Genomic DNA, 24872 nt, shown 5'->3' on the forward strand with positions numbered 1-24872 from the left:
ACAAGGTAAATCTTACATTATATTTCATATCTTTTACTCTAAAACATATAATTGGAAATTGTACAAAATAAAATATAAAATTGTGCTCTCTGCAAGTTCATAAAACAATGAGATTTTGTGTGTCTGCATTACACTGAAAGGCACTGTGTGACCCAAGGGAGCTTTTAGATTGTTAGCATGAGTTACTAAACCAACTAACTCATTTCCTTTACTTCTCCTCAGTCTCTAAGAAAGGCCAGCCTTTCATAACCTCCGCTAGTCCTTCTGGTGTCCCAAGTTACCCTGAAATAACAACCATATTCCAAGATGCACTTACCAATCAACAAACAGAAAAATAATTCATGATCTATTTTCAAACTTCTCCTCACAAATAATAAGTTAAAGAATGGAATATTAGTTATTTGTCCCCTCTAGAAATGTTTTCTTAAAGATAAAAGCTAATTGTCATTATGTGACTTTTAAATATTGCTTCATGTTTATATTTCCTGTATAAATTTATCTAATTAAGAATAAGAGACTGAAACTAAAATATAAAACTAACATGTTTCTCTTCATATTACTAAAACAATTCAATGTATAAAAATATTTGACTATAACTCTCTTGTTTTATGGTTAAAAAATGATACAATGATGTTGTCATAATTCTTTTACTAATAAAACCCAATTAAGTAGTTGGGGATGTAGCTCAGTGGTAAAGTGCTTGCCTACCATGTACAAGACCCTGGGTTCAATCCCCAATGCTGCAAAACAAAACAAAACACAATTATTCTCCTACTTTATATTCTATAGTTTCTGTTTCCTTAAATGACTGCTAAAAAGGGACTGGGTGATTACAGCACCTTCTCTGAAAGCCTTCTCTTAGGCTAAAATACTGATATAATACAAATTATAGGCAGGAAAGAAAACACATTAAGTATATATTAACAGATTACATCTATGCAATTAACATATACTATGAATATAAGAAATATATTGTTAGTACCGATATTTCAATATTTAGTTTCTTAAGTTATGGCAGTAACCCAATTTTTACTACTTTATTATAAATATTAGGGTAGAATTTTAAAGTAGGTTTCTATAGATCATTTTCTTATAATCATGGGAAATAATGATATATTTCTTGTCGTTAACTTAAACTAATTTGACTTTTGACTCTGCTGAATCATCAATTCACAGGTAATTTACAGGTATCAATAATTATTATTAATGCAGTGCCTATAATTCATATGTTCTAGTCTAATTCTCTCTTCTTTTTACTTCATGAAAATTCCTAGTGTTCCTCTTTCCTATTCCTTACCAAATGAATTGGCTTTAAAAGAGAAAGAGAGAGAGAAAGAACACACAGGACTTTGTGCTTCATAAAATGGAGATTAAATATCCTTTGAGAAATGACTTCAAGACTGATAGGTGAAAGAGACAGAAGCATATGAATGAATAATGCTTTGATTCTCACTGCTTCCTCACTTTTATGCCTAGTATTTTCTGTCTCTTTACACCTAAAAGACATTCATTCATTCTTAGAAAATTTCTACTGAGAAACTTCTATGTGGGATATAGAAACACAGACCCCTAACCTTAAAGGAAAGAATAGAATCAAGGAGGAAGAAACTCTATTTGATGAGAAAGAAACATTCAAAATAAAAATTAAGTTTCTTCCTTTTTTTTTTTTTAAAGAGAGAATGAGAGAGACAGAGAGAGAGAGAGAGAATTTTTTTTTAATATATTTTTTTAGTTTTTGGTGGACACAACATCTTTGATTGTATGTGGTGCTGAGGATCGAACCCAGGCCGCACGCATGCCAGGCGAGCGCGCTACCGCTTGAGCCACATCCCCAGCCCTTTCCTTTTCTTTTTTTTTTTTGATACTGGGAATTGAACTCAGGGGCACTCAACCACTGAGCCACATACCCAGCCTTGTTTTGTATTTTATTTAGAGACAGAGTCTCATTGCGTTGCTTAGTACCTCGCTAAGTTGCTAAGGCTGGCTTTGAACTCGAGATCCTCCTGTCTCAGCCTCCCAAGCCACTGGGATTACAGGCATGTGCCACTACACCCAGTAGAAAATTAAGTTTCTGTGATTTCTTGTGAGGGCATTAGTAAATGACTCTCAAATCTATTAAAAACAAAAGCAAACTAACAACCATAACAAAAAACAAGGGCTAAGCATGTAGCTTAGTAATGGAGCACTCGCCCAGCATTTATGAGGTCCTGGATTCAATCCCTAGCACCAAAAAAAAAAAAAAAAATCAAAATTTTTGCACAATTTGGACTTTCAAATTCTGATAAAATATATGTATTGTAAAATTTGCCATTTTAATTATTTTGAAATATAAAATGTGGTGATATTTAATGCATTCATAATGTATGTCGTACAACCATCACCACTATCTATTTCCAGAATATTTTCAATACCCCTACAAGAAACCCCTTATAAATTAAGCAGCCACTCCCTATTCCCATTCTTCACCCAGTCCCTAGCAACCACCAATATGCGTCTGTCTCTATGGATTTGCATATTCTGGATATTTCATATAAATGGGATCATACTATATGTGGCCTTTCACTTGACATAATGTGATTGCTTTATGTGTGATTCCCTAAAATAAAAGAACTAAATCATTGTCTCCTTATATTAACTTAATGGAGAAAAGCTGTTTATCAGCTCCAGAGCTAAATATGCTAAAGATATTATTATGTGCAATTCCGAGAATTTTAGGTTGTATTAATGCCCAAATAATTCAAACACCTATAAATGCACAACTCTGCCCACTCTACCAAAATTTTTAAACCCTAAAACAAAATGCATATAAATTATTTCTTTTTAAATCTTACATTCTGTTCTGCCAGTGAATAAACAAGCTGTGGAAGAATGTCGCCCTTCACAACTGCTTCTGCTAAGTCATCATTATAATTGGCCAGTCTCCCAAGAGCCAAAGCAGCAGTCTGTTGAATTGTTGGGACCACATCCAGAAGAAGAGGCCTCAGCAAAGACATTACACCTGAGTTAAATTATGAAACACAGAATCAGCAAAATTTAAATTAAAAAGCAAACACAATTTAGTACATATATATATATATATATATATATATATATATATATATATATATATATATATATATGGCTCTGGAATGGCCCCCAGAGGCTCCTGGGTTAGAGTTGGGTCTGCAGCTAGCACAGCACTGCTGGGAGGTGGTGGAGACTAGGATTTGGGCAGATCCCTGAGGGCATGTCCTTGAAGTGAGTCTCTTGTGTCCCTTTCCTCAGCTCCTGTCTCCCTCCCTCCCTCCCTCCCTTTCTCCTTCCTGGCTGCCATGAATTGAGCAGTTTTGCTCCCTGCCATGATGTTCTGCCCTACCACAGCCCAGAAACTGCAGCCAAGTAATCATGCACTGAAACCTCTAAACTGTGAGCCAAAATAAATCTTTCTTCCTTTATGTTGATTTTTATTAAGTGTTTTTCATAGTGACAGAAAGCTAACATAACACATATGCAGACAAGAGAATCAAGGGTAAAAATCAGTGGAAACAAAAAAAAATTATCCACTAAAAGTTAATGGGATATTTAGAATTATCTGGCCTGCCAAGACACAAAATCATACAAACTATAATTATTAAGCAGCAGCACAGCATGGAAATAAGAAAGGCTTTGGAGTGAGAGTCTGAATCTCAAAACAAAATATGTACAGCAGAGGAAGGGGATTGAGGTGAAGCGGGGTGGGTAAGAGGAATAACTGTGTAATGAAATTGAGCAAATTATGCTATATGCATGTATGAATACATCATAATGAATTCCACTTCTATGTACAACTATAATGTACCAGTTAAGAAAATAATAAATAAATAGAAGACTGCTAGAGTAAAGCAAGGGGACAGGAGGAGGGAGGAGAGAAGGGAAAGGGGAAGTACTGGGGACTAAGAAAGAGCAAACTGTCCCGTGAATTTATGATTATGTAAAAATGAACCTCACTATTATGTACAACTATAATGCACCAATGAAAACATTTTTTAAAAAATGAAAATCTGATTCAACTCATAAATAGCTATGAGACCTGATAGGGTTGTCATGAGGACTACAGACTAAGTTGTATATGGTATAATGCCTAGTACCTCATAGGCAGGGAATAGGAGGGGGAAGTCCCCAAGTCCTTTATTCTCAATGAAGCCTTCCATTTAGTCTTTTCTCTTATTCCAACTTAATTTATATTTTATTACAGAAATTTTATCAGGATCTATCTCAGAACATGGGCAGCTGGAAGGGCCATTTTGCTTGGACCTCGTACTCATGAAGAGTACTACCTCCAAGTAAATTCCTTTAGATAAGCATAATATATTATCAGCCTTCATAACATTCACCCTAGGATTGAATACATTGCTTTCACAACCATAATGAAAATAGCTTATAGCTATCCAGCACTTATTATATGCATACATTGTTCTAAGGACTTTTTTCCATATTAATTCACTTAACCCTCATAACAATCCTATGGAGTAGGCCCTATTATTATGTCTGTTTTACTGATAGGATAGGAAATTAAAGCTGAGAGCAGTAAATTGTCACACAACTAGTAAATGGTAGTGCAAGGCTAGAATTTAAACATTCTTTATAGTCATTATTAAATAAATAATGTGTATTGAAAATTAAGGGGAGAAGGAGATCAATAATAATTGCATTTTGGTTATTTTTCTGGCTATTCCAACTCTTTATATCAACCTTGCCTTGTTATAAAGCCTGAAAAATAGTCTATTACAATTTTCTGCTTTAATGATGCTGTTTGAGACTAAGAAAGGTAATGACAGAATTCTAACTGAAACAAAGTGCCCTTGATCTTCTAAACTTTACTTAATTTATACCAGTTTATTAAACTTGATGTCATTACATCTTTTCTTTAAAAATATATCCCATTAATACATAAAAGTAAAATCACCAATATACTTTTTTGTGTTCTATCCAGAAACACTGAATAGAATAGAAAGAAACATTTATAAAAACTATAACACCTAAGATCAGACCACAATTAAAGAAATAGTACTACCAAATAACATAAGCAGAAAACAACTACATTTATCACCAATAAATTTAAGATGCGATCTCTGGCTTTTACTAGTTTCTAGTTTCATTGGTCATCATTTTTATATCCAAGTTGGCCACATTAGATCATCTTCTATAAGGCCACCATTGAAGTCTGGATCCCTTGAAGGTTGGTTAACTCTGGGTAGGAGGGCTCCTGTTCACACAGGGGTCATAGCTCACAGTAAATTAACCTAATGCTCATGAATATTGCTTATAGTATTATCTATTTCTTTTAAATAGAGTTTCTAAAATCTCAATCTCACAACAAAAACTTTAAAACTGAATTATGTATCAGAATAACTACCAAATGTTGACACAAGTTATTTCTGGAAAGTTAAGTGTAAAACAATTTGCTTTATTACTTTTTGTTGCAGTCTTACATGGTAAAATATAATTACATAAAATCACCATATTGACCCTTTTTAAATGTATGATTCATACATTTGTAATTCATATAACCATCTCCACCTAACAACCACCAAACTCTTTTCTACCGTGGCTGCACCATTTACTTTTCCACCAGCAAAATACCAGGGGTTCAATTGTTCTGCATCCTCACCAACAACTGTTATTTTCGATTTAAAAAAATAATACTTATCCTAATGTGTGTTAAGTGATATCTCACTGTGGTTTTGATTTGCATTTCCCCAGAAATGCTGCTGAATTTCCTTTTGTGTGATTCTTGGCCATTTGTATGTCTTTGTTGGAGAAATACAATTCAACACCTTTGCTCATTTTGGAGTTGTTTTTGTTGTCATTCATATCCTTTTTTTTATATAATGAACATATACCCTTTCAATTAAAAAAGGTCAACACTCTAAAGAGAAAAGCTAAATTCATAAACATATTTAAAGTTTCATAATGAATGCACTAATGAGGCAAAAAAAATATTAAAAGAATCACAATTGGGCTGGGGTTGTTGCTCAGTGATAGAGTGCTTGCCTCGCATGTTTAAGGCACTGGGTTTGATCCTCAGCACCACATAAAAATAAATAAATAAATAAAGATTTTTAAAAATCACAATTATGTTTCATGTTATTTTCCTTAGATGATTCTGATGTTTCTGTATTTTGTTTTGTTTTCCCACTTGATACATTTATGTGAAGGCAGTGGTTTATTGTATTTTGAAATATAATTTTGAAATCAATTTATACTGGGTTATTCATATTGTATTGTGTCCTGAAATCTCAAAAACTTTGAACTGTTAAGAATATAAAGAATTAATTAATTTATCTGGGGTTATAATAGTCAATTATCAGTGTTTATTATAGTATTTAGGTAATTTATTATAAGTCTCCCAAATTTGGAAATTTTCAGTTTACAATTTAGAAGAAAATATTTTGTCCCCTAAAATGGTATTTCACCAGTCCATATAACCAAAAGAATCTTTCTTCACACATTTTCTCCATTCTCTACTACATCTGGCTCATAAAATAAAACAAATCATAATTCTTTACCTTCTCATCCTATATCCAGTTATCAAAGTTAGGCTTCTTTTCAATACTTCTGCTCTATATTCCTTAGTTTAAATGGAAGCAAAATGTAAATTCTGAAAAAATTTTGAATCTTTAAACTTATAAAAAAATAAAAGCTAATGTGTTGGTTTGCAATATTTTTGTTTGAATGATATTATTCAATAATTGACCTTGAGGCTGAGAGTATAGTTGAGTGGTAGAACAGTTGTCTAGTATGGATTCAGTCTTCGGCACAGAAAAATAAATAAATAAATGACCTTGAATCAGGTCATTTTTATTGGAGAAAAAAATAAATTCTCAAAAATACTACTCCAAATGTCTAGTTTCAATGGCCTCGTAGTGCTTCATACTTGTCAGTCCCCAGGTGCTTTTCTTTCTCTAAAGGGACATGTTCTTACCTCTTACACAAATTGAGGATGGAAACTGTTATTCTAATTATAGATTTGTCCTAAAAATACAGATAAAAATACAAAAGGAACTGCATAAAAATGATGACTAAATGAAAAAAGAATAAAACAGCAACATATAAAGAAATTTTTCCTTACCTGGCTGTCCATTAGGAATCCAGTCCTCAATAAGTGCATGCATAAAAATTTAAAGTCCATAAATAACAGAAACCTCAATAGTTGCTATAATATCAGATAAGGCCTTTAGTGAGAAGCTAATGACATCTTTAGAATCTCCACTGAAGATCCCAATATATATACTAACAATATATCCAATATTAAAAATAAGAATTCAGAGGTTTGGGGGCTGGGTTGTAGCTCAGTGGTAGAGCGCTTGCCTAGCATATGTGAGGCACTGGGTTTGATTCTCAGCACCACATATAAATAAATGAATAAAATAAAGGTCCACCAACAACTAAAAAAAAAGAAGAATTTGGGTGTAATATCACTGAGCTTGCCTAGCATCTATGAGTTAGGTTTAATCCTCAGCACTGCAAAAAATAAAAATAAGACCAAAATTCATTCAAGATTCAAGTATCTATAAGATAATTCTGCCTACTCTATAAAAACAAACTGATGTGAAAAAATTTTTGGAATTTAACCTAAAGATAATCTTTAAATCCCCCCATACACACACACACACACACACACACACACACACACACACAAACGTGCATGCGTACACACATTGTCACTTTGAGTTCCTATTCTATTTTTTTGTGGTTGTTGTTCTTTTATTTATTTATTTTTATTTTTTAATATCTTTATTTTTATATGGTGCTGAGGATTGAACTCAGTTCCTCATATATATGAGGCAGGCACTCTATCACTGAGCTACAGCCCCAGCCCCTGTTGTTGTTCTTTTAAAGCCATATTAGGAACATTACTTCTAATACTTACATTGCAATTTAGTTATACAAAACACCAAAAATCAAATAACCTTGCTGTTTTCATAGTTATTCACTCAAAAAATATGTCAGGTTTAGCCAAGTGACAAGAAACAGAAATATATAGGCAGCACTTAATGTCAAGAAACTAATAATCTAGTGGAGATTACAATATAACTCAAAGAAATAATAACTCTTTAATTCCTTTTAATATAATATAGTCTAAATAACCTTGATTTTGCTTCCAATGGCATATAGAAATCATAAGGAAGAAAATGTTAACCATTTTCAATGACAAAAAATAACCTATTCATTCTTACATTACATGGATATAATTTATACATATTTTACCTCAATCTGCTGTTTTATAAAAACATTTAACATCTCAACTTTGATCCTTTAAAGACAAATATCTTTGAATAGTTCTTTGAGTCTTCCCAATTGTACCATATTAACCTTGAAAAGTACCTTTGTGATAAACATTTTTAATATTTTTAAAAATATGTGCAAACTGGGCTTTTGGTCTACTTAAGTCATAGCAAAGATTTCTTGAGCTGGGGAAGATAGTGTACCTTCAGTCCCAGCTGCTCATGAGGCTGAAACAGGAGAATTGCTTGAGCCTGAGAGCCTAAGGCCAGCCTGGGCAATATTCAAAGAGCCCATCTTAAAAATAAAAGGAGCCTGGTACTGTGGCTCATGCCTGTAATCCAGGAGGCAGGGGCAAGAGGATTGCAAGTTCAAAGCCAGCCTCAGTAACTTGGCAAGGCCCTAGGTAAGTTGGTGGGATTCTGTCTCAAAATAAAATATAAAAATAAGACTGGGGATATGGTTTAGGTTTAAGTACCCTTGGAGGTTCAATCTCTGGTACCAAAAAAATAAATAAAGGGAAAAAGATTTATTGTTGCCTCTTACCTGCTTTATTTTGTTTAAACTTTTCCAATTTATTTCTTTATTGTTGTAAAACATACAAATAACAAAGGTTATTATTTAACCATTTTTAAGTGTAAACTTAGTGGCATTAAGTACTTTTCACAATGTGGTACAACCATCACCAATATCTATTTCCAGAACATTTTTTCATTCCTAACAGAAACTCTACACCCCATTAAACAATAACTCTCCATTTTCCTTCCCCTCAGCCTCTGGTACCCTCTATTTTTTTTTTCTGTCTCTGATATTTTCCTATTCTAAGTACTTCATTTAAATGGAATCATACAGTATTTGTCCCTTTTTGTCTGGCTTATTTCATGGGATCATAAGATAATTCTAGGTTTGCTTTTTGAGGAATGCCAAATTGTTTTCTATAGTGATTTTTACGTTTTCACCAGCAAAGCAAGGCACCAAAATTCCAATTTCTTCAAATCCTCATCAACTTTTATTTTTTGGTTTAGTTTGGTTTTTCTATAACTCCATCCCAGTGAACATTCACTGGTATCTCATTGTGGTTTTTTATTTTATTTAAGTTTATTTATTTATTTTTATAGTGCCAGGTATTAAACCTGGTGCTAGTCAAGTACTCTACCACTAAGCTACACTCCCAGCCTCCTATTCTTTTAAATTAATAGAATCTTCCTGTGTTGCCAAGACTGGCCTTTAATTCATAATTCTTCAGCCTCAGCCTTCTGGACAACTGGGACTATAGGCCCACATACTACCTCATATGATTTTGATTTGCATTTCCCCGACTATTGAGCATCTTTTCATATGTTTATTGCCATTTGTATATCTTCCTTGAAAAAATACATAGATTTTTTTAACTTTTAATTTAGAATTACTATGGAATGAATAATTCATTCAAGAAACATATATTAAAAATATATAGGGATGGGTTTGTGGCTCAGTGTCAGAGCACTTATCTAGCATGTATGAGGCACTGGATTTGATTCTTAGCACCACATAAAAAATGAACAGATAAAATAAAGGTATTCTGTCCATCTACAACTACAAAAAAATTGTAAAAAAAGAATATACAAAGTATTGTAAACAATTGTCCTTAACATCAAGGAACTCACAAAGGAGTTGTGAGAAATAATCCCCAAAATATACGAGGCATTCAACTGTAGAAGTAGAAGGCACCCTGCAAACATACCACAGAGCGTCCAACCCAAGCTGTGAGGAAGATGGGAGCAGGAGGCAACCTGGGGGAGAAATGACATTAAAGTTGAGATCTTCAGTCTTTCCAGCAGACGCACCCCATGAAAAAATTGGAGGGTGTGAAAAGGGGAAGGACTGAAGAGTATGCCAACCATCATCTAAGCTCAAAGGCAAAATGGGTTTGATGTGTTGACAAAACTGATAAAACAGGATGATCACAAAGTCAATTATGATTTAAGATGTTCTATCCCTGATAACATATATAAGGTCTTGTAATTTATTTAAAGGGTCAGAATAAAAAAAATACAGTGTTTTTACATAGAATTCAGTAGTAATGATAAATAATTCAAAAAAATACTATGAGTAAGAATAATCTATTTTATATTATTCTTATCAGCTATAGTAATCTTCTGAATTTTGCTTGAAGATTCAGCATTCAGTTGTTCATCAGTGAAAGACTAACACAACTGGGACAGAGACTCCTGACTCTCACTGGGCATCAGCAACACTTCTTAAAAGGCAAGAAAGCACAGTTTGAATTTACTTATTTAACACTTATGTCATATGCAGGCATTCCACTAAGAAATTTACAAATATTAACCCACTTAATCCTCGTTTCAGGTCAATACTATGGGGTAGAAACTACTCATACTTTCAGAGTCTGTGCTCTCCTGTTTCTTCTTTCACTGTCAATCATAGTCATTTATCAATGAAAACTGGTTTATGTGCCAGATTTAGAATGCATATTAAAGTTGTAGTTTCTTCCCATGATTACTGTTTTAAATAACAACTCCATTCATTTTTATGGTAAACTTTCTCACACTTAACTGTCACCATCTATTGCTGAGATTTTAAATTAGTGAGAATGTAGAGAACATATCTCCAGGACTAGGGGTGTGATTCAGTGGTAGGATGCCTGTCTAGCATGTGTGTGGGACCCTAGGTTCAATTCCTAGCACTGCAAAAAAAAAAAAAAAAAAAAAAAAAGCTTTAATTCACATTATTCTCTCGATAAAATGACTGGAACTTACATGTTTATAATTACATAAGAAAATATTTAATGGACTTTTTGTATAGTTTTCAAATGAACACGTAAGTTCCACAAACCCAAATCTTTCTTTCCAGCTAGACTCTCTCCCTGAGCTTTAAAGGCCCTTTGAATCCAAAGCTAACCAGTCACTGGCAGTGTGGAAATCTCAGACACGTTGCAACTTTAACAATGTTAAAGAATGAATCATTATTTCCCTTGCTTTTTGTATCCCCTTTGTCTATTAAAGAAAAGTATTGATATGTCCAAGCAACCAGAAGCCTGGGAATCATCTTGAACTCATCTCTCTCCATACCTGTCCCTGTTCCCTTCTCCCAAGTTGCCAAATCCTGCTGAATTTACCCACTTTAACATCTTTTTTCCAACATGACTGCTATAGCAAAAAAATGGATATCCAGTCTTCCTGATCCTGTCTTAACTACCCTCCAAACTATTCTCCACAGTTGCTAAAATCATCTTCCCCCCCTTTTTATTTTTTGGTGGGGGTGGGGAATAATGGGATGGAACCCAGAGTTCCCATATGCTAGATAAGCACTACCTCTGAGCTACATCCCCAGCCCTAAAATCATTTTTCTAAACACAATATGTGTTTTAATTATTCTCTAACTTAAACCCTTCAAGGGTTTTCCATATATTTCAAGAGAAATCCAAACTTCATAAGAGGAGGTCCTTGATGATTAGAACTGTTTTCCTCTCCAACCACAACTCACTATGCTCCCCTTTGCCCTATTACCCCAATCTCCAGCCACATCTAAACCTTACCCTTTCCTACTCTTGTTTTTGTTTACTCTTCTCTCTACCTGGATACTGTTTCATCTGACTAGCTCCTAGGGAATTCATCAAAGATAACATCTACTCCTAGATGTGTCCCTTAAAGAGCACCCTTCATTCATAAATCCTGAGTTAGGTACCCTTCATATAAATGTGGACAAAATCATATAGCCAGGACAAAATCAGAACTTTGTGTTGATATTATTTCCAGAACATCCAAGGTCTGATTTTTTTAATTAATTTTTTAAATTTTAATTAGGTATATATGACAGCAGAATGCATTTTAATTCATTGTACACAATTGCAGCACAACTTTTCATCTGTCCATCCATCCACCAGCAAATAAGCTACTTAAGGACAGAGATTGTTCCTTTTGGGTTGGTATGATCAGCATCTAAGAATCCCTCTGGTATATGGACACACAATAAATATTCGCTAAATGATGAATGAACCAACTGTGAAGATTAATGTGTAATTTTCTCTTTTGGATATATTGTAGTTAGCTGGGCTGGGGCTATAGCTCAGTTGGTAGAGTGCTTACCTGGCATGCACAAAGCCCTGGGTTCAATCCCCAAAACACACACACATACACACACACACACACACAAAAGAACAAAAGAAAGAAAGAAAATCATATATATTGTAGTTAAAATAATGTGTCCATGGTGATTTTCTTTTTGAGTATAAGATGTCAGATACATGAATGACACTATTACCACAAATTCCTAAAGCTTTAAGGAACACAGAAAATAGGAATGTCTGTCTAGGAATGAGGCAGCATAGAGGTAAACAGGCTGTACCAAAAGGATTACCTATTCCAAGAAGCTTCAATACATAATATTCAAAGAGGAAATATTTGGGAGGCAATTAATTTACAAATCTATTTTTAGCTGAGTGCAGTGATACACACCTATAATTCCAGCTACTTGGGAGGCTAAGTAAGTTCAAGGCCAGACTGGGCAACTTAGTGAGACCCTGTCTCAAAGTAAAATTGAAAAAGTGATGGGGGTGTAGCTCAGTGGTAGAATGCTTGCTGGATATGATCAAGGTCCTGGATTTGATCCCAAGTATTAAACAAGAAAGAAAGAGAGGGAAAAGGAGAGGGAGAGGGAAAGAAAAGGAAGAGGGAGAGGGAGAGAGAAAGTCAGTAAACCACAGAGCAGCTGAATGAACAAAACAAACACCCAGGGCTCAGAATAAGTTTTTTCTGAATTCTCCTTGATCCAGGAGGGCTTCCAGTCCCACAACCCTTTGAAGTACTATCTTGATTCTCAACTCCCCAGGGATTAAAGATCTTCTTTTCAAGAGCTTCTGGTTTGATAAGACTTTTCTTAGGAGCTGCAGAAGCCTGAAGTTCTCTAAGGCTATGAGGCTGGTTTAAACCCTAAATATTACTTCCACTCCCTCACACCTCCAGAGATTTGGCAATTAATGTTTTCCACATCTGCCCTCCACTCAAATTCCTGTGATGGTCCATAAGGAGACCTCAAAGCCCACCAACTTTCACAATTATTGGATAGCCACTGGTTATCCAGTTACCCAAAGAGAGAATTTGTTTTAACAGTTAATATTAAAGTTTATTAGAAATTTCTAGAGCCACATAAAAATGATTTTCCAATACTTAGAAAACAAAGTAGAAAGAGCACAAGATCAGTAGCAATAAAGAAATGAATTCTAGGGCTGGGGATGTGGCTCAAGTGGTAGCGTGCTCGCCTGGCATGCGTGCAGCCTGGGTTCGATCCTCAGCACCACATACAAACAAAGATGTTGTGTCCGCCGAAAACTAAAAAATAAATATTAAAAATTCTCTCTCTCTTAAAAAAAATGAATTCTAAGCAGTGACAGGTTATACAATTAAATTACAATGGGAAACATTTTTAAATGGCTGTTTAAAAATCTATTTGGGAAACAAAGAGATATGAATTCTTATGGTGGGTTTGGATGTGGCTGGTAAAACCACCATCTTGTATAAAGTGAAGCTGGAAGAGATTGTGACTACCATCCCTACAATAGGCTTCAATGTGAAGACAATAGAATAAAAAAAAAATCACAGCTTACAGTCTGGAATATTGGTAGCCAGGACAAAATCAGAACTTGGTGATGACATTATTTCTAGAGCATCCAAGGTCTGATATTTTTAATTAATTAATTTTTAAATTTTAAATGCAGAATTCATTTTAATTCATTGTACATAATTGCAGCACAACTTTTCATTTCTCTGGTTGTACACGATGTAGCATCTCACCATATGTGCAGTCATACGTGTATCTAGGGTAAGATGTTCATCTCATTCACCATCATTTCTGCCCCCATGGCCCCTCCCTTCCCTCCCCTCCCCTTTGCCAAATCAAAGTTCCTCCGTTTGTCCCATGTCCCCCCCAACCCTCAAGGTCTGATTTTTGTGGTTGACAATAATAACAGAGATGGTCAATGAGGCCTAGAAAGAACTAACCAGAGTATTAACAGAAGATGAACTCAAAGATGCAGTTTTATTGGTGTTTGCAAATGAACAGGATCTTCCCAATGCCATGAATGCAGCAGAGATCCCAGACAAGCTCAGTGTACACTCCCCCCAACAAACAAACTGGAATGTTCAGGCTACTTGTGCTGCTAATGAAGATGGGCTTTATGAAGGTCTTGACTGGCTCTCCAACCAGCTCAAAAACCAAGAATCACCCGAAGCAGTCTATCCCCTGTGCTTTTTGGCAAAGCCAGCTGGCCTCCTCTGGGTACGTGTGCACATGTGAGGAGCCTTGGTGGCTGTGTGACTGGGAGTGGGGGCAGTTTTCTCATATTGTGTCTATACATGCTATAAGAAAACCAGTATTACATTTTAAGGAAACCTGTGTTATGTTTTAAATGCTACCTTCCATTTCAACATTTTGATGATCATTTTTGTAATTAATGCAGGAATCCTTAGAGCTCCCTGATGCACAACAGCCGAAGTGGTCTTCAGGATGGAAAGATGAGGAAGTTGGAGAAGAATATAGACAGGTCTAGTTAATGTCCTAGGTCTGCCATCTCTGCATACCTGGAGCCCTCATTTTGTAAGAAGGAACAAATGAATTGTCATTCTTTACCATTACTGCCAAAGTTAGCAGCTCACTTCTGAGTGCTTTAAAGCAAATGATCCTCAAGAAGAAAAGGCACCTGCTTACTAGAGTGCAAAGAGGATCAGATTGGGATATTTACCTTACCTTCTACTTTAGCCCAGACTTCCTGATTTAGCATGCTTTAAAGAAATCAGTGATTTCTTTGTTAGGAGTATCAAGATTCTGTAACACTAGAAAATTATCCATCCTTCCCTTAGGCTAATTCTTTCCATTATCTGCCCATTTCCATTATCTGGACACCCTTTTAGTAGCCAAGGCTCTTTCCACAGTGGAGGGAGGCTGAGGGTCAGGTTGAAGAAGTGAGGGGATGTTGCTTTCATGTTCTGGTGTAACTGCCTCAGGTTTTAGGCCCCAAGGTTGCTGAACGCACTTCCCTGCTCTGTGCAGAATGTTCTACACAAAGCAGGAGGGTCACTCCTGTTTGGAGTGATTACCATGCACACTGTCTTAGTTCACCTTAGGCTATTGGCTAGTTTCTGTTCCCAGGACCTCACACTTGTGAGCTGTGAGAATTTGTGAGCATCAAAAGGTTAATCTTGGGGAAGAAGTTCCCTCCTGACCACCCTTGGTATTGTCCCCCATTTGGTACTAAATCTTCTATGAAAAACATCACTTGTCTAGATTATACTCCCTGGCCCTGACCCCTTTTCTAGATGATAATAACATTTTAGGAATTGTTTGGAAATGGTTGTATGCTTTATATTGTCTCCGAATATTCATAAAAAATGAGACTAGCTAAGTTCATTCAGTCTAAAGCTCTTTTGTCCAGACAACAATTGGTCACATTTGTATCTAAATACTTCCACTAAAGTTTTAAAATTCCTTTTTTAAAAAAAATCTTGAGGGGCTGGGGTTGTGGCTCAGCAGTAGAGAGCGCGCTTGCTTAACACCTGCAAAGTGTTGGATTCAATCCTCAGCACCACATGTAAATAAATAAAAATAAAATTATTGTGTATAACTACAACTAAAAAATAATATATATATATGTATATACATATATATACATACATACACACACACACACACATATATGATTCAAATTATAGAGAAGGGGATATAAGATGAATTTTAGCAAAAGTAAACCTTGGTGGCTAGGGACTCAGCTAAGTTGGTAAAGTGCCTGCCTCCCATACACAAGGCCCTGGATTCAATCCCTAGCACCACACACACACACACACCAAAAAAAAAAAAAAAGTAAACCTTTTTTATTGATAACAATGAAGTTATTTTTATTCATGCTATAGTAAATGTGGATAAAGTATTATATTGTAATACTGGTACTAAGTCCAGATTTGATTTTTAACCACAGAGTAATTCCTGAAAAACATTTAGATTGTACTCCTGAAATTGGCAGGAATTGCAATTTATATAGATAAGTACATAAATACACTTCTGTATTTATGCTTAGTCTAGTATACCCAGAACAGTGCTAGGCCTCACTGAATACTTGTGGATTGGATACAGAATGAAGAGTTTTCTTTGGAAGGAGAAAAAAAAATGATTCCAACTAACTTACTTTATGATGAAGGCCCCTGACAAATGTTCTTTGGGTTTAAATATCCATACTACTTTATTCACCTGAGCTATTATAAGAATCTAAGTTTTAAGACATATGAAAGCAAAAATAATTAATCTTTCGTTTATCCTATTTAAATATTTTGAACACCTATTCTCTGCTTAGAATTATGCTAGATGTTGCGGGGGAGGGTGCTTGTGGCTGTAATCCCAGATTCAGCAGACTGAGGCCAGGAAGATCTAAATTCAAAGTCAGCCTCAGCAATTTAGTGAGGTCCCAAGCAACTTAGTGAAACCCTGTCTCAGAAAGGGCCAGAGATGTGGCTCAGTGATTAAGTACCCCCAGGGTCAATTCCTGGTGCCAAAAAAATAAAAAAATTTTGATACTAGGAGTGATCTGGATGTGGTAGTCCCTACCTGTAATCCCAGCTCCTCAAGAGGCTGAAGCAGAAAGATCACAAATTCCAGGCCAGCCTAGGCAACTCAGTAAATCTCTGTCTCAAAATAAAATTTTAAAAAGACCTGGGCTTTAGCTCAGTGGTAGAACACTTGCCTACCATGCATGAAGGCTCTGGGTTTAATCCCTAGTTCTGCCAAAAAGAAAAAGAATTATGTTATGCATTAAATGTATAGTTATTGGAGAAAACATAAACTAAGTAATTTTGGGCTAGGGATGTGACTCAGTAATCAAATGCTTGCCTAAATTTCCAGTACCATGGAGGGGGGTGGGGGTGGGATGGCCATATAGAAACTAATTTTAATTGTGCTAAGTACTATGAAGGAGAAATACTAGATGAAAGGGAAGCATACATACAGAGACTTAACACACTTGAGAATTCAGGGAAGGCTTCTCTGGGTAATCAACATCTAAATAGAGCCATAAAGTATGGTTAGAATTTAGTTAAGAGAAAGAAGTATAAGGAAAAGTTCCAGGCAGAAGCGCAAAGGCACTGAAAGAACAGTCAAATGTAGTGGAATTATGGAATACTTAGGTAATTATTCAGACAATTTTGACAAAAATAAACTCACAACATTTAAATTTAAAAAAAAATTTGTAGTTGTAGATGGACAGAATGCCTTTGTTTATTTTTATGTGATGCTAAGGATCAAACCCAGTGCTTCACACATTTTAGGCAAGCACTCTACCACGGAACCATAGCCCCAGCACCACAACATTTAAATTTAACCCACAAAACTTGCAATTTCTAAGCCTCATCTTCTATTTATGACTCACTTATAGCTTGGATTATTTTTTAATTGATTAATTTTTGTTAAGAATACACTGAGATCCTAGCCCATGTTCTATTATCTTCTACTATATCCAATGCTTAAATAATAAAACAGATAAATATCCATCCAGGAGCAGTAGTTTGGAACACTACAAAAAACTCTGAAAAATCTTTGATATTAAAGACATATTGTTTGTTAGGGGTTTTTGTTAATCAAGAACTGAGGGTTGGGGATGTGGCTCAAGTGGTAGCGTGCTTGCTCGGCATGCGTGCAGCCCAGGTTCGATCCTCAGTACCACATACAAACAAAGATGTTGTGTCCACCAAAAACTAAAAAACAAATATTAGAATTCTCTCTCTCTCTTAAAAAAAAAAAAAAAGTTTTTTAAAAAAACTGAACCAGAGGCATTTAACTGCTGACCCATATCCCAAGCCCTAGTTTTTCATTTTGAGACAGGATCTCTCTAAGTTGCTTAAGGCCTCCCTAAGGTGCTCAGGCTAGTTTTGAACTTGGGCTCCTGCCTCACAAGCTGCTGGGATTACAGGTATGTACCACCACATCTAGCTACAAATTCATAATTTTTTACAGCTCCCTGGAATATTTTCCACTTAAAAATAAGTAACAAATTTCTCTATCCCAATCTTTCAGAAAAGTTAGTGCTTTGAATTAATTATCTTTTATATTCACAATTTTAAGACTCCTTTTATATTGACAAAACACATCAAAAGATTGGTTAAGTTTTTTAGTCACTGATAATTTTCAGATGCAATATCCTAAATAGACTATATACTAATATACTAAATACTATACTATATAATATACTATATACTAATATACTAAAGTACAGCATGTTTTATAAAAGAATCATGGTACAAGTACATAACAAGATATGTTTTAAATACATTATAGATGCTAACTAGGAGCTTTTCTTTCTCACAGCATATCGAAGTAATAAATAATCTGAAGATTTTGCCCTGTTCCAGATACCTGCAATTTAAAAATCACTTATATCAACAATGTGTATTTGTTATTTTCTTAAATCCTGAACCTACTAATTGCCTCAGTCAGCACAACAACCTCATACAGCAGCATATTTAAAAATTTTATACATACTTCTGTATTCCTAGTCTTCTAAAAATGTGTATAAGTACTGATTTGCCATGTTTTACTGGTTTCTATAGGTTATATGTAAATTATTATAGAACTTTACCCCCATTTATATAAATAGTTGGTTCAGAAAAAAGTTTATGTAGCTATGCAGTTTAAAAATAATTTTTTGAAACTTATACAGCTTACTTTAGAAGACCTCCTAAACAGACCTCAGAGGGGCCTGGTATTCCAATATGCCACAAAACATGTTTCTTATATTTTAAAAGTAACCAACTACCTCCAATTGCTGAAATTTTATAATTGGTTAAAGTAACAATGTATTGTCTCTACTGTTGTAGTCATGTGTTGCTGATTATTCAGAGAAAGGAAGTATCAAAATTCATTTTTAAATAGCTACAAGATGTAATGGTTCAAACATACAGGGTTTGAGGGTACATAAAGAGATATTATAACAAACATTAAATGTCTTAATCTTTTTTTATATGTGTTCTTTTGATTTAGAAGGAATGAATTTCTATGAGGGAGAAAAATTCAAGGTTATAGACATTTGTACACAGTTCTCTGGAGTAACAATTTTGACTTAGAAATCAACTTATTTTCCAAACTCTCTAAAGAATAGATCCTGCAACATTTTGTTTGCTTTGGTAAATAAGTATTAAATAAGGCAAATTCTCTCGTTAGCACATGAAAAACACAATGAAAAACACTGGAAATTAAAAATGCAATGAACCCCTTTGATAATATTCAGCTTTAATAGTTCTTTTACATACAATGATTCAAAATTCTTAAGATAATTATTGTTTAATCATGATGTCTGCATGGAAAGAATTTTCCATGTTATATTGGATCTGTGATACATGTTTACTTAAATAGTATATTAGGAGGAAAAGGAGGGAACAAATATGTCAAAAGTCAGGAGTAAAATACATTGGTACATTACCAAAATGAAGACACTTGCCTGAAAAAAAAAAAGCTTGATTATAATATATAATTGATACACACATATCGTGGCTCATTCAAAAGCATTTTTAAATCCATAGTAATTTTTAAAAGAATAAACTATTTGAATGGTTAAGTCCTTTGACAAGAAAGAAAAGCTTACATTATAAACTTGCAGATTATTTTCTAATTAAAAGAGTAAATATGTGAGTATATTCATGATCGGTCTCTATTTAAAATTACTAAAGGAATGCTGAAATTGAATCTAGAAAACATCAGTTTAAAAATAAGTTCCTCAGGAAAACAAAAAATCTTAGTATGCCATCAAGATAGCAGTCAAAGGAAGACAATTTCAAAACATTGTTATATTCCTTTTTTATTCTATTTCTTCACAAGCCAGACCATAGTGTAGAATGTCAGTTTCAACCCACTTATACTTTGGTGATCACTTGGCCTGCCAGTGTGAATTAAATTCCATAATATAAGCTAGGTGTGGTGGTGGTTCCATCTACTCATAGGCTGAGGCATGAAGGTCACTTGAGCCCAGGGGTTTGAGGCCACACTAGGTAACATAGCAAAACCTGGTCTCAAAAAAAGAAAGGATGGATGGATGGATAGATAAATCCCATAACATACTCTATTATTGTACTCTTACAGAAAGAGGTAACTTGCACTACTATACTAAAAGATGGTACTATATAACTTGAGTGTTATATAGTTCTGTATTAAATTTCTAAAATAACATCAATTATTTTCCCATTTAAAAAAAATAAAAGTTTTGATATGCCTGTATACATATTGTCCAGAAATTAAAACTTTATAAATAGTGTCCATTTACAAAGGACACTGAGTAGGACTGAGAGGAAAAAAAAACAACTTCAAAAGTAACCAGCTGCATTTTAAAAATGTACAATATCCTAACAGACTTGCTTGTATATATGAAATACTATGTTTGAAGTATTGTTCTGGGTACTTTGAGGAGTCTGAGGGCATGTTGGTGCATACACGTGCATACACACACACACACACACACACACACACACACACACACACATACACACAGAATAAAGAAAATTAATCTACATGAAACAACTACTGAACAAAAGATTATCAGTTTTGACATGTCAAAATTTTTAGAAATGGAGATTTATGGTTTCCCAGAGTTAGGGATGTCAGGAAGTGAGTGTGGTTATAAATGGACAACACAGGAATCCTTGTAATAATGAAAAGTATTCTATATCTTGACTATGGTGGTGGTTCACACACATGGAATAAAATTGTATAGAATGAAACATACACAAATACTTTAAATACAACTGGGGAAACTTGAATAACTTCAATGAATTTTTATGAGTGTCAACATCCTGGTTGTGATATATATCACTACAGTTTTGTAAAATGTTTACATTGGGGGAAATTAAAAGAAGGGTACCAGGGAATTTAATCTGTATGTATAATTCCATACAACTGAATGTGAATCTATAATTATCTCAAACTAAAATGTTTTTTAAATGTTAAAAATACACTTTCTCTATTCTAAATACACCTTCCCCAAAAAGACCCAAGGAATAAATATCAAAATCCCAGTGACAACAAGAAATTACCACATAGATGTAATAGTAATTCCCCTCAAAAAAAAAAACAGAGCAAACATTATTTTCTTGCTTTGTCAATATGTTCTCAATTTATTTTTAATAATGTATTAATTTAAATTAGTTTAAAGAGTCACATCCTATAAATTCAAGATTTCTGATGACATAGAAATGATAAATTGTTACCTTAAAGTTCAAATGGTGGTGAAATCATCTTTAATCCAAAACAATGTAAAGACAGAGGAGAGCCACCTTTATCTCCTCTATCCACGTATGTTGATAGATAAGAAGCAAATCCTCCCCCACTCCTACCCCCACCCCCATCCTTAACTTCTGACTGCGGGGTGGAATGAGAGCACCTTAAGGATTCTCAAAGTCTGATCTTCTCTAAGATTCAAACATATCATTTTTCTTTCACTAATGCAAGACAAAAATACTGCGTAAGCCAGTTTGGAATTTCTTTACTGTGAGTAAATCAAAGGTGGTCAAGTCAGGGTGACATGCAATGGCACCCAGATAAAACGGATCTATCTGATTAGGGTAGATTCTCATCCACGTAAAATAAGTTCCAGGCATTTCGTAAGGTCTCCATGCAATCTAACAACTGGCCTGATTGCATTGAAAATGGAAATCAGGAAATCAGCCCTCCTCACACCATTTTAGCAGCTTCGCTCTCTCTAACTCACCCTGCAAAGACCAGCTAAGGAGAATGAATTCTTCCACAGTCTTTGTAGTGGATTGGAGGAAATTAGGAACGTGGTCCTCCCGTCCCCATCTCACCCCTCCCCTAAAACCTCAGCTGATAAGGGAGCGAGATGCCCCGAAGCTGGGGGAAAGGAGGGACCCAGACCCGGACCAGGCAAGGCCAGGGCACTGGGCTGTGAAGGGTGAGGCAGAGCCAAGGGCGCGCGGGGATGAGCGACCGCAGATCTGTGCTGGGAGAGGCCGGGGGCGTCGGGTACTGCCGGGCCGAGGGTCCAGCGCGAGGGGTGACCCGCGAAGGGCAAGGGCCAAGCTCACCCGCGTTTTGCAGAGTCTCGATGTTTTGGGGTCTAGTCGCCAGCTCCGCCACCATCTGCACGAACTGGGTCCGGGCTTTCTGGTACTGCTCGAACACTGGGGGAGAGAGACTCGTTGGAGCGGCCCGCGTCGCTAGAGCTCGCGCCGCCAGCCCGTCGGGGCGGCCCGCCCGCCCCGGCCCTACCTTGCAGCACCTGCCTCTGACTCATGGCGCCCGCGGCCGCTGTCTGCCCGGGACCAGCTCCGCGACGACGCGGCTCGCCAGCGCCCAGCCCGCGAGTCCGCGCAGTGGGCGACCCCGGCGAGGACTCGGCCTCCGACGGGATCCGTTTCTGTGTACCCGCGTCTCCCGGGTAACCGACCGGAACCGGAACGCGGCCGTCTCGCGGCAACGGCCAGTCCCGGGCGTGACGTCACGGCCGCGGTGTCGGGGAGGCCGGCGCTGGGCTGCGGCTCCTGGACGGCCAACCCCGGGGGAACCCCGCCTGCAGGGGTTCCCCCGTGATTCAGCCTCGCCAGACCGCGGCGCGGGTCCTGCACCGTCGAGTGTCACTACCTGCCAGGGGTGCGGGTGGTACGGGGGACCGCGGGAGGACAAACCCGCCCCAGACCGGCGGGGCGTCTTGAGTGCGGCACTGGAGAGAGCCCCCACGCACCGGGGGAGTTTGGTTTAAGTGCGGCGAAACACGTGAGCAGCGGTGGAGCTGTCTGAGCTTCGACGGTCAAGAGAAATCTCATGTGACAGTGTATAATCTGATAAATACATTGTTGTGAATGCAACCCTAAACTCAGTGTTTTCCTTTTTAACTCAGCTTTGACATATCTGGCATTTCTTATTTCAAGATTCCTGGAGAGTCACAAGGATGCCCACACGCTTAATTACACTATATTGAAAGCATTTGATAAGCTCCCCTAGAGATTCAGTGGAAAAGAAGAGGTGGGAATGACATGATAAAAGTTCTGTCTTTGGTCGCTTACTCCTCATTAAACAATTTTTGCTGTTTCTTTATTTTCATGTAATTTTAAATATTTTGTCATTTAAATGTATGCTTCATTTTATTGCTGAGTGACATTTATAAAAGAAAGGGAGAGAGAATCTCTTCCTGGAAAGCCATACTTCCCTAGTTTACACAACTTAAACTTTTTATTCAGTTTCTTTTTTAACAAAATTTAAGTACATGTACTTAGTCTACCACTGGTTTCTAGATTGTCTTTGAAAACTATATACCAAATGTTTCAATGACAGGTGTCAACTTTAAATATTGCTGCATCAGAAACTACAATTTCACCAGGTGTCAAATGTGCAGATAGACAGCTGCTGGGTAGTGCCAAGACAGGATATACTTGATATCTCTTCTTCAATAGAAGGGAGCATGCAAATTTAGCTGGTTTTCACATTAGCAGTGAGTCCTCTATGATAATCTTTGAGATCTCACACTGATCTGAGTCCCTGGTGAAGTCCTGACATTTTGTGGAGCTCCCAAATTAGTTGTGGAATGGACCAGCAATCAGAGAAAGGGAAAGGGGTGTCTAGTGGGGTTCCTGATATCCCCAGAGTAGTTGTGTGTCTTTTCTGCAGTTCAGAAGCAAGTGATACAATCTCTTCACCCAGCTCTAAGCTATAAATTTCACAATGATCTCTACGTTTTCTTAAAAGAACAAGACCTTTAAAATAAACTCCAAGTAAAAGTTGTTGTGTGTTCTTTTTTAGAGATGTAGGGGGAACACCAAGTAAATAATTAAAATGGCTAAACCTTCACAATTTTATTTTCAGTTCCTTGTTGCATTATGAAAATAAAAATCCCCTGAAAACTAAAAGGTTCCATATTTAGTTTCTGTCTTTAAACAAAGAGGCTCCTAAACTACTACACCTGCCATTTTTAGTAACAACTTCATATTTTCTACTTTAAAAGTATTTTTTAAAGCTAAATAATGAAAAACACTAAACTTACTAACACAGTCTAATTTATGGGACACTACAAAGTTTGAAAACTTGAATTCAAATGACATGCAAATTATTTTAAACTCTCTAGTCTGAGTATCTGTCATTAACAATGCCCATGAGTTAAATTGTATTATTTCTGACAAAACATAATATTGATGCCTACTTTGTATCTGAAATTGGATGTATTCAAGTTGGAGTTTTGCTCTTTATTCTACATATTTTTAAAAGTCTTAAAAGTAGAACTGTAAGAGAATAATGTATACGTAAATGAAATTGTTAGTGATTTAAGTATAAAATATGGCAAACATACTTTTACTGACCAAAAAAAAATATATTTTTTCTGACTAATTTTTCAACTTTCTAGCTTTAAAACAAGATGGCATTGTGTTTTACAAAGTTAATGAATGCTCCAAGATCCCATGCACACCTTTAAACTAACAGCAATGAAAAAGAAATGAAAACTACTCAAAGAGATACTTCAGGGTTTTTTTTTTCTTAAGTATGAAACCAAGATAACTGTTAAAAAAGTATCAACTAACTTTAGAGTTATACAATGTACTTGGTTTGTATTTGAGACTGGAATATTATCTGAATAACTTACAAAAGTATTTCCATGA

The 24872-nt window shown here is 35.9% G+C and overlaps 1 protein-coding gene and 1 pseudogene across 4 annotated transcripts in view; one reads left to right on the top strand and one right to left on the bottom strand.

Annotated features, from left to right (window-relative positions):
* The window catches only part of Spag6 (sperm associated antigen 6), a 65291-nt gene extending 42603 nt beyond the window's left edge, over positions 1-22688 (bottom strand). For 2 of the 4 annotated variants that reach the window (XM_013358855.4, XM_040277492.2), the window contains exons 1-3: positions 22495-22688; positions 22311-22406; positions 2832-2998 (exon numbers count right to left, since the gene is read on the bottom strand). In XM_013358855.4, the coding sequence (XP_013214309.2) occupies positions 2832-2998; positions 22311-22406; positions 22495-22519 (288 nt within the window). In that variant the 5' untranslated portion in view covers positions 22520-22688. The remainder of the gene's footprint in view (positions 1-2831; positions 2999-22310; positions 22407-22494) is intronic. The other 2 variants (XM_040277493.2, XM_078023325.1) reach the window with 2 other exon arrangements.
* Positions 13656-14791, top strand: LOC144367268 (ADP-ribosylation factor 2-like; annotated as a pseudogene).
* Positions 22689-24872: the final 2184 nt, after the last annotated feature.

Source organism: Ictidomys tridecemlineatus, chromosome 10 (genome assembly GCF_052094955.1).
Source record: "Ictidomys tridecemlineatus isolate mIctTri1 chromosome 10, mIctTri1.hap1, whole genome shotgun sequence".
Classification (NCBI taxonomy): domain Eukaryota; kingdom Metazoa; phylum Chordata; class Mammalia; order Rodentia; family Sciuridae; genus Ictidomys; species Ictidomys tridecemlineatus.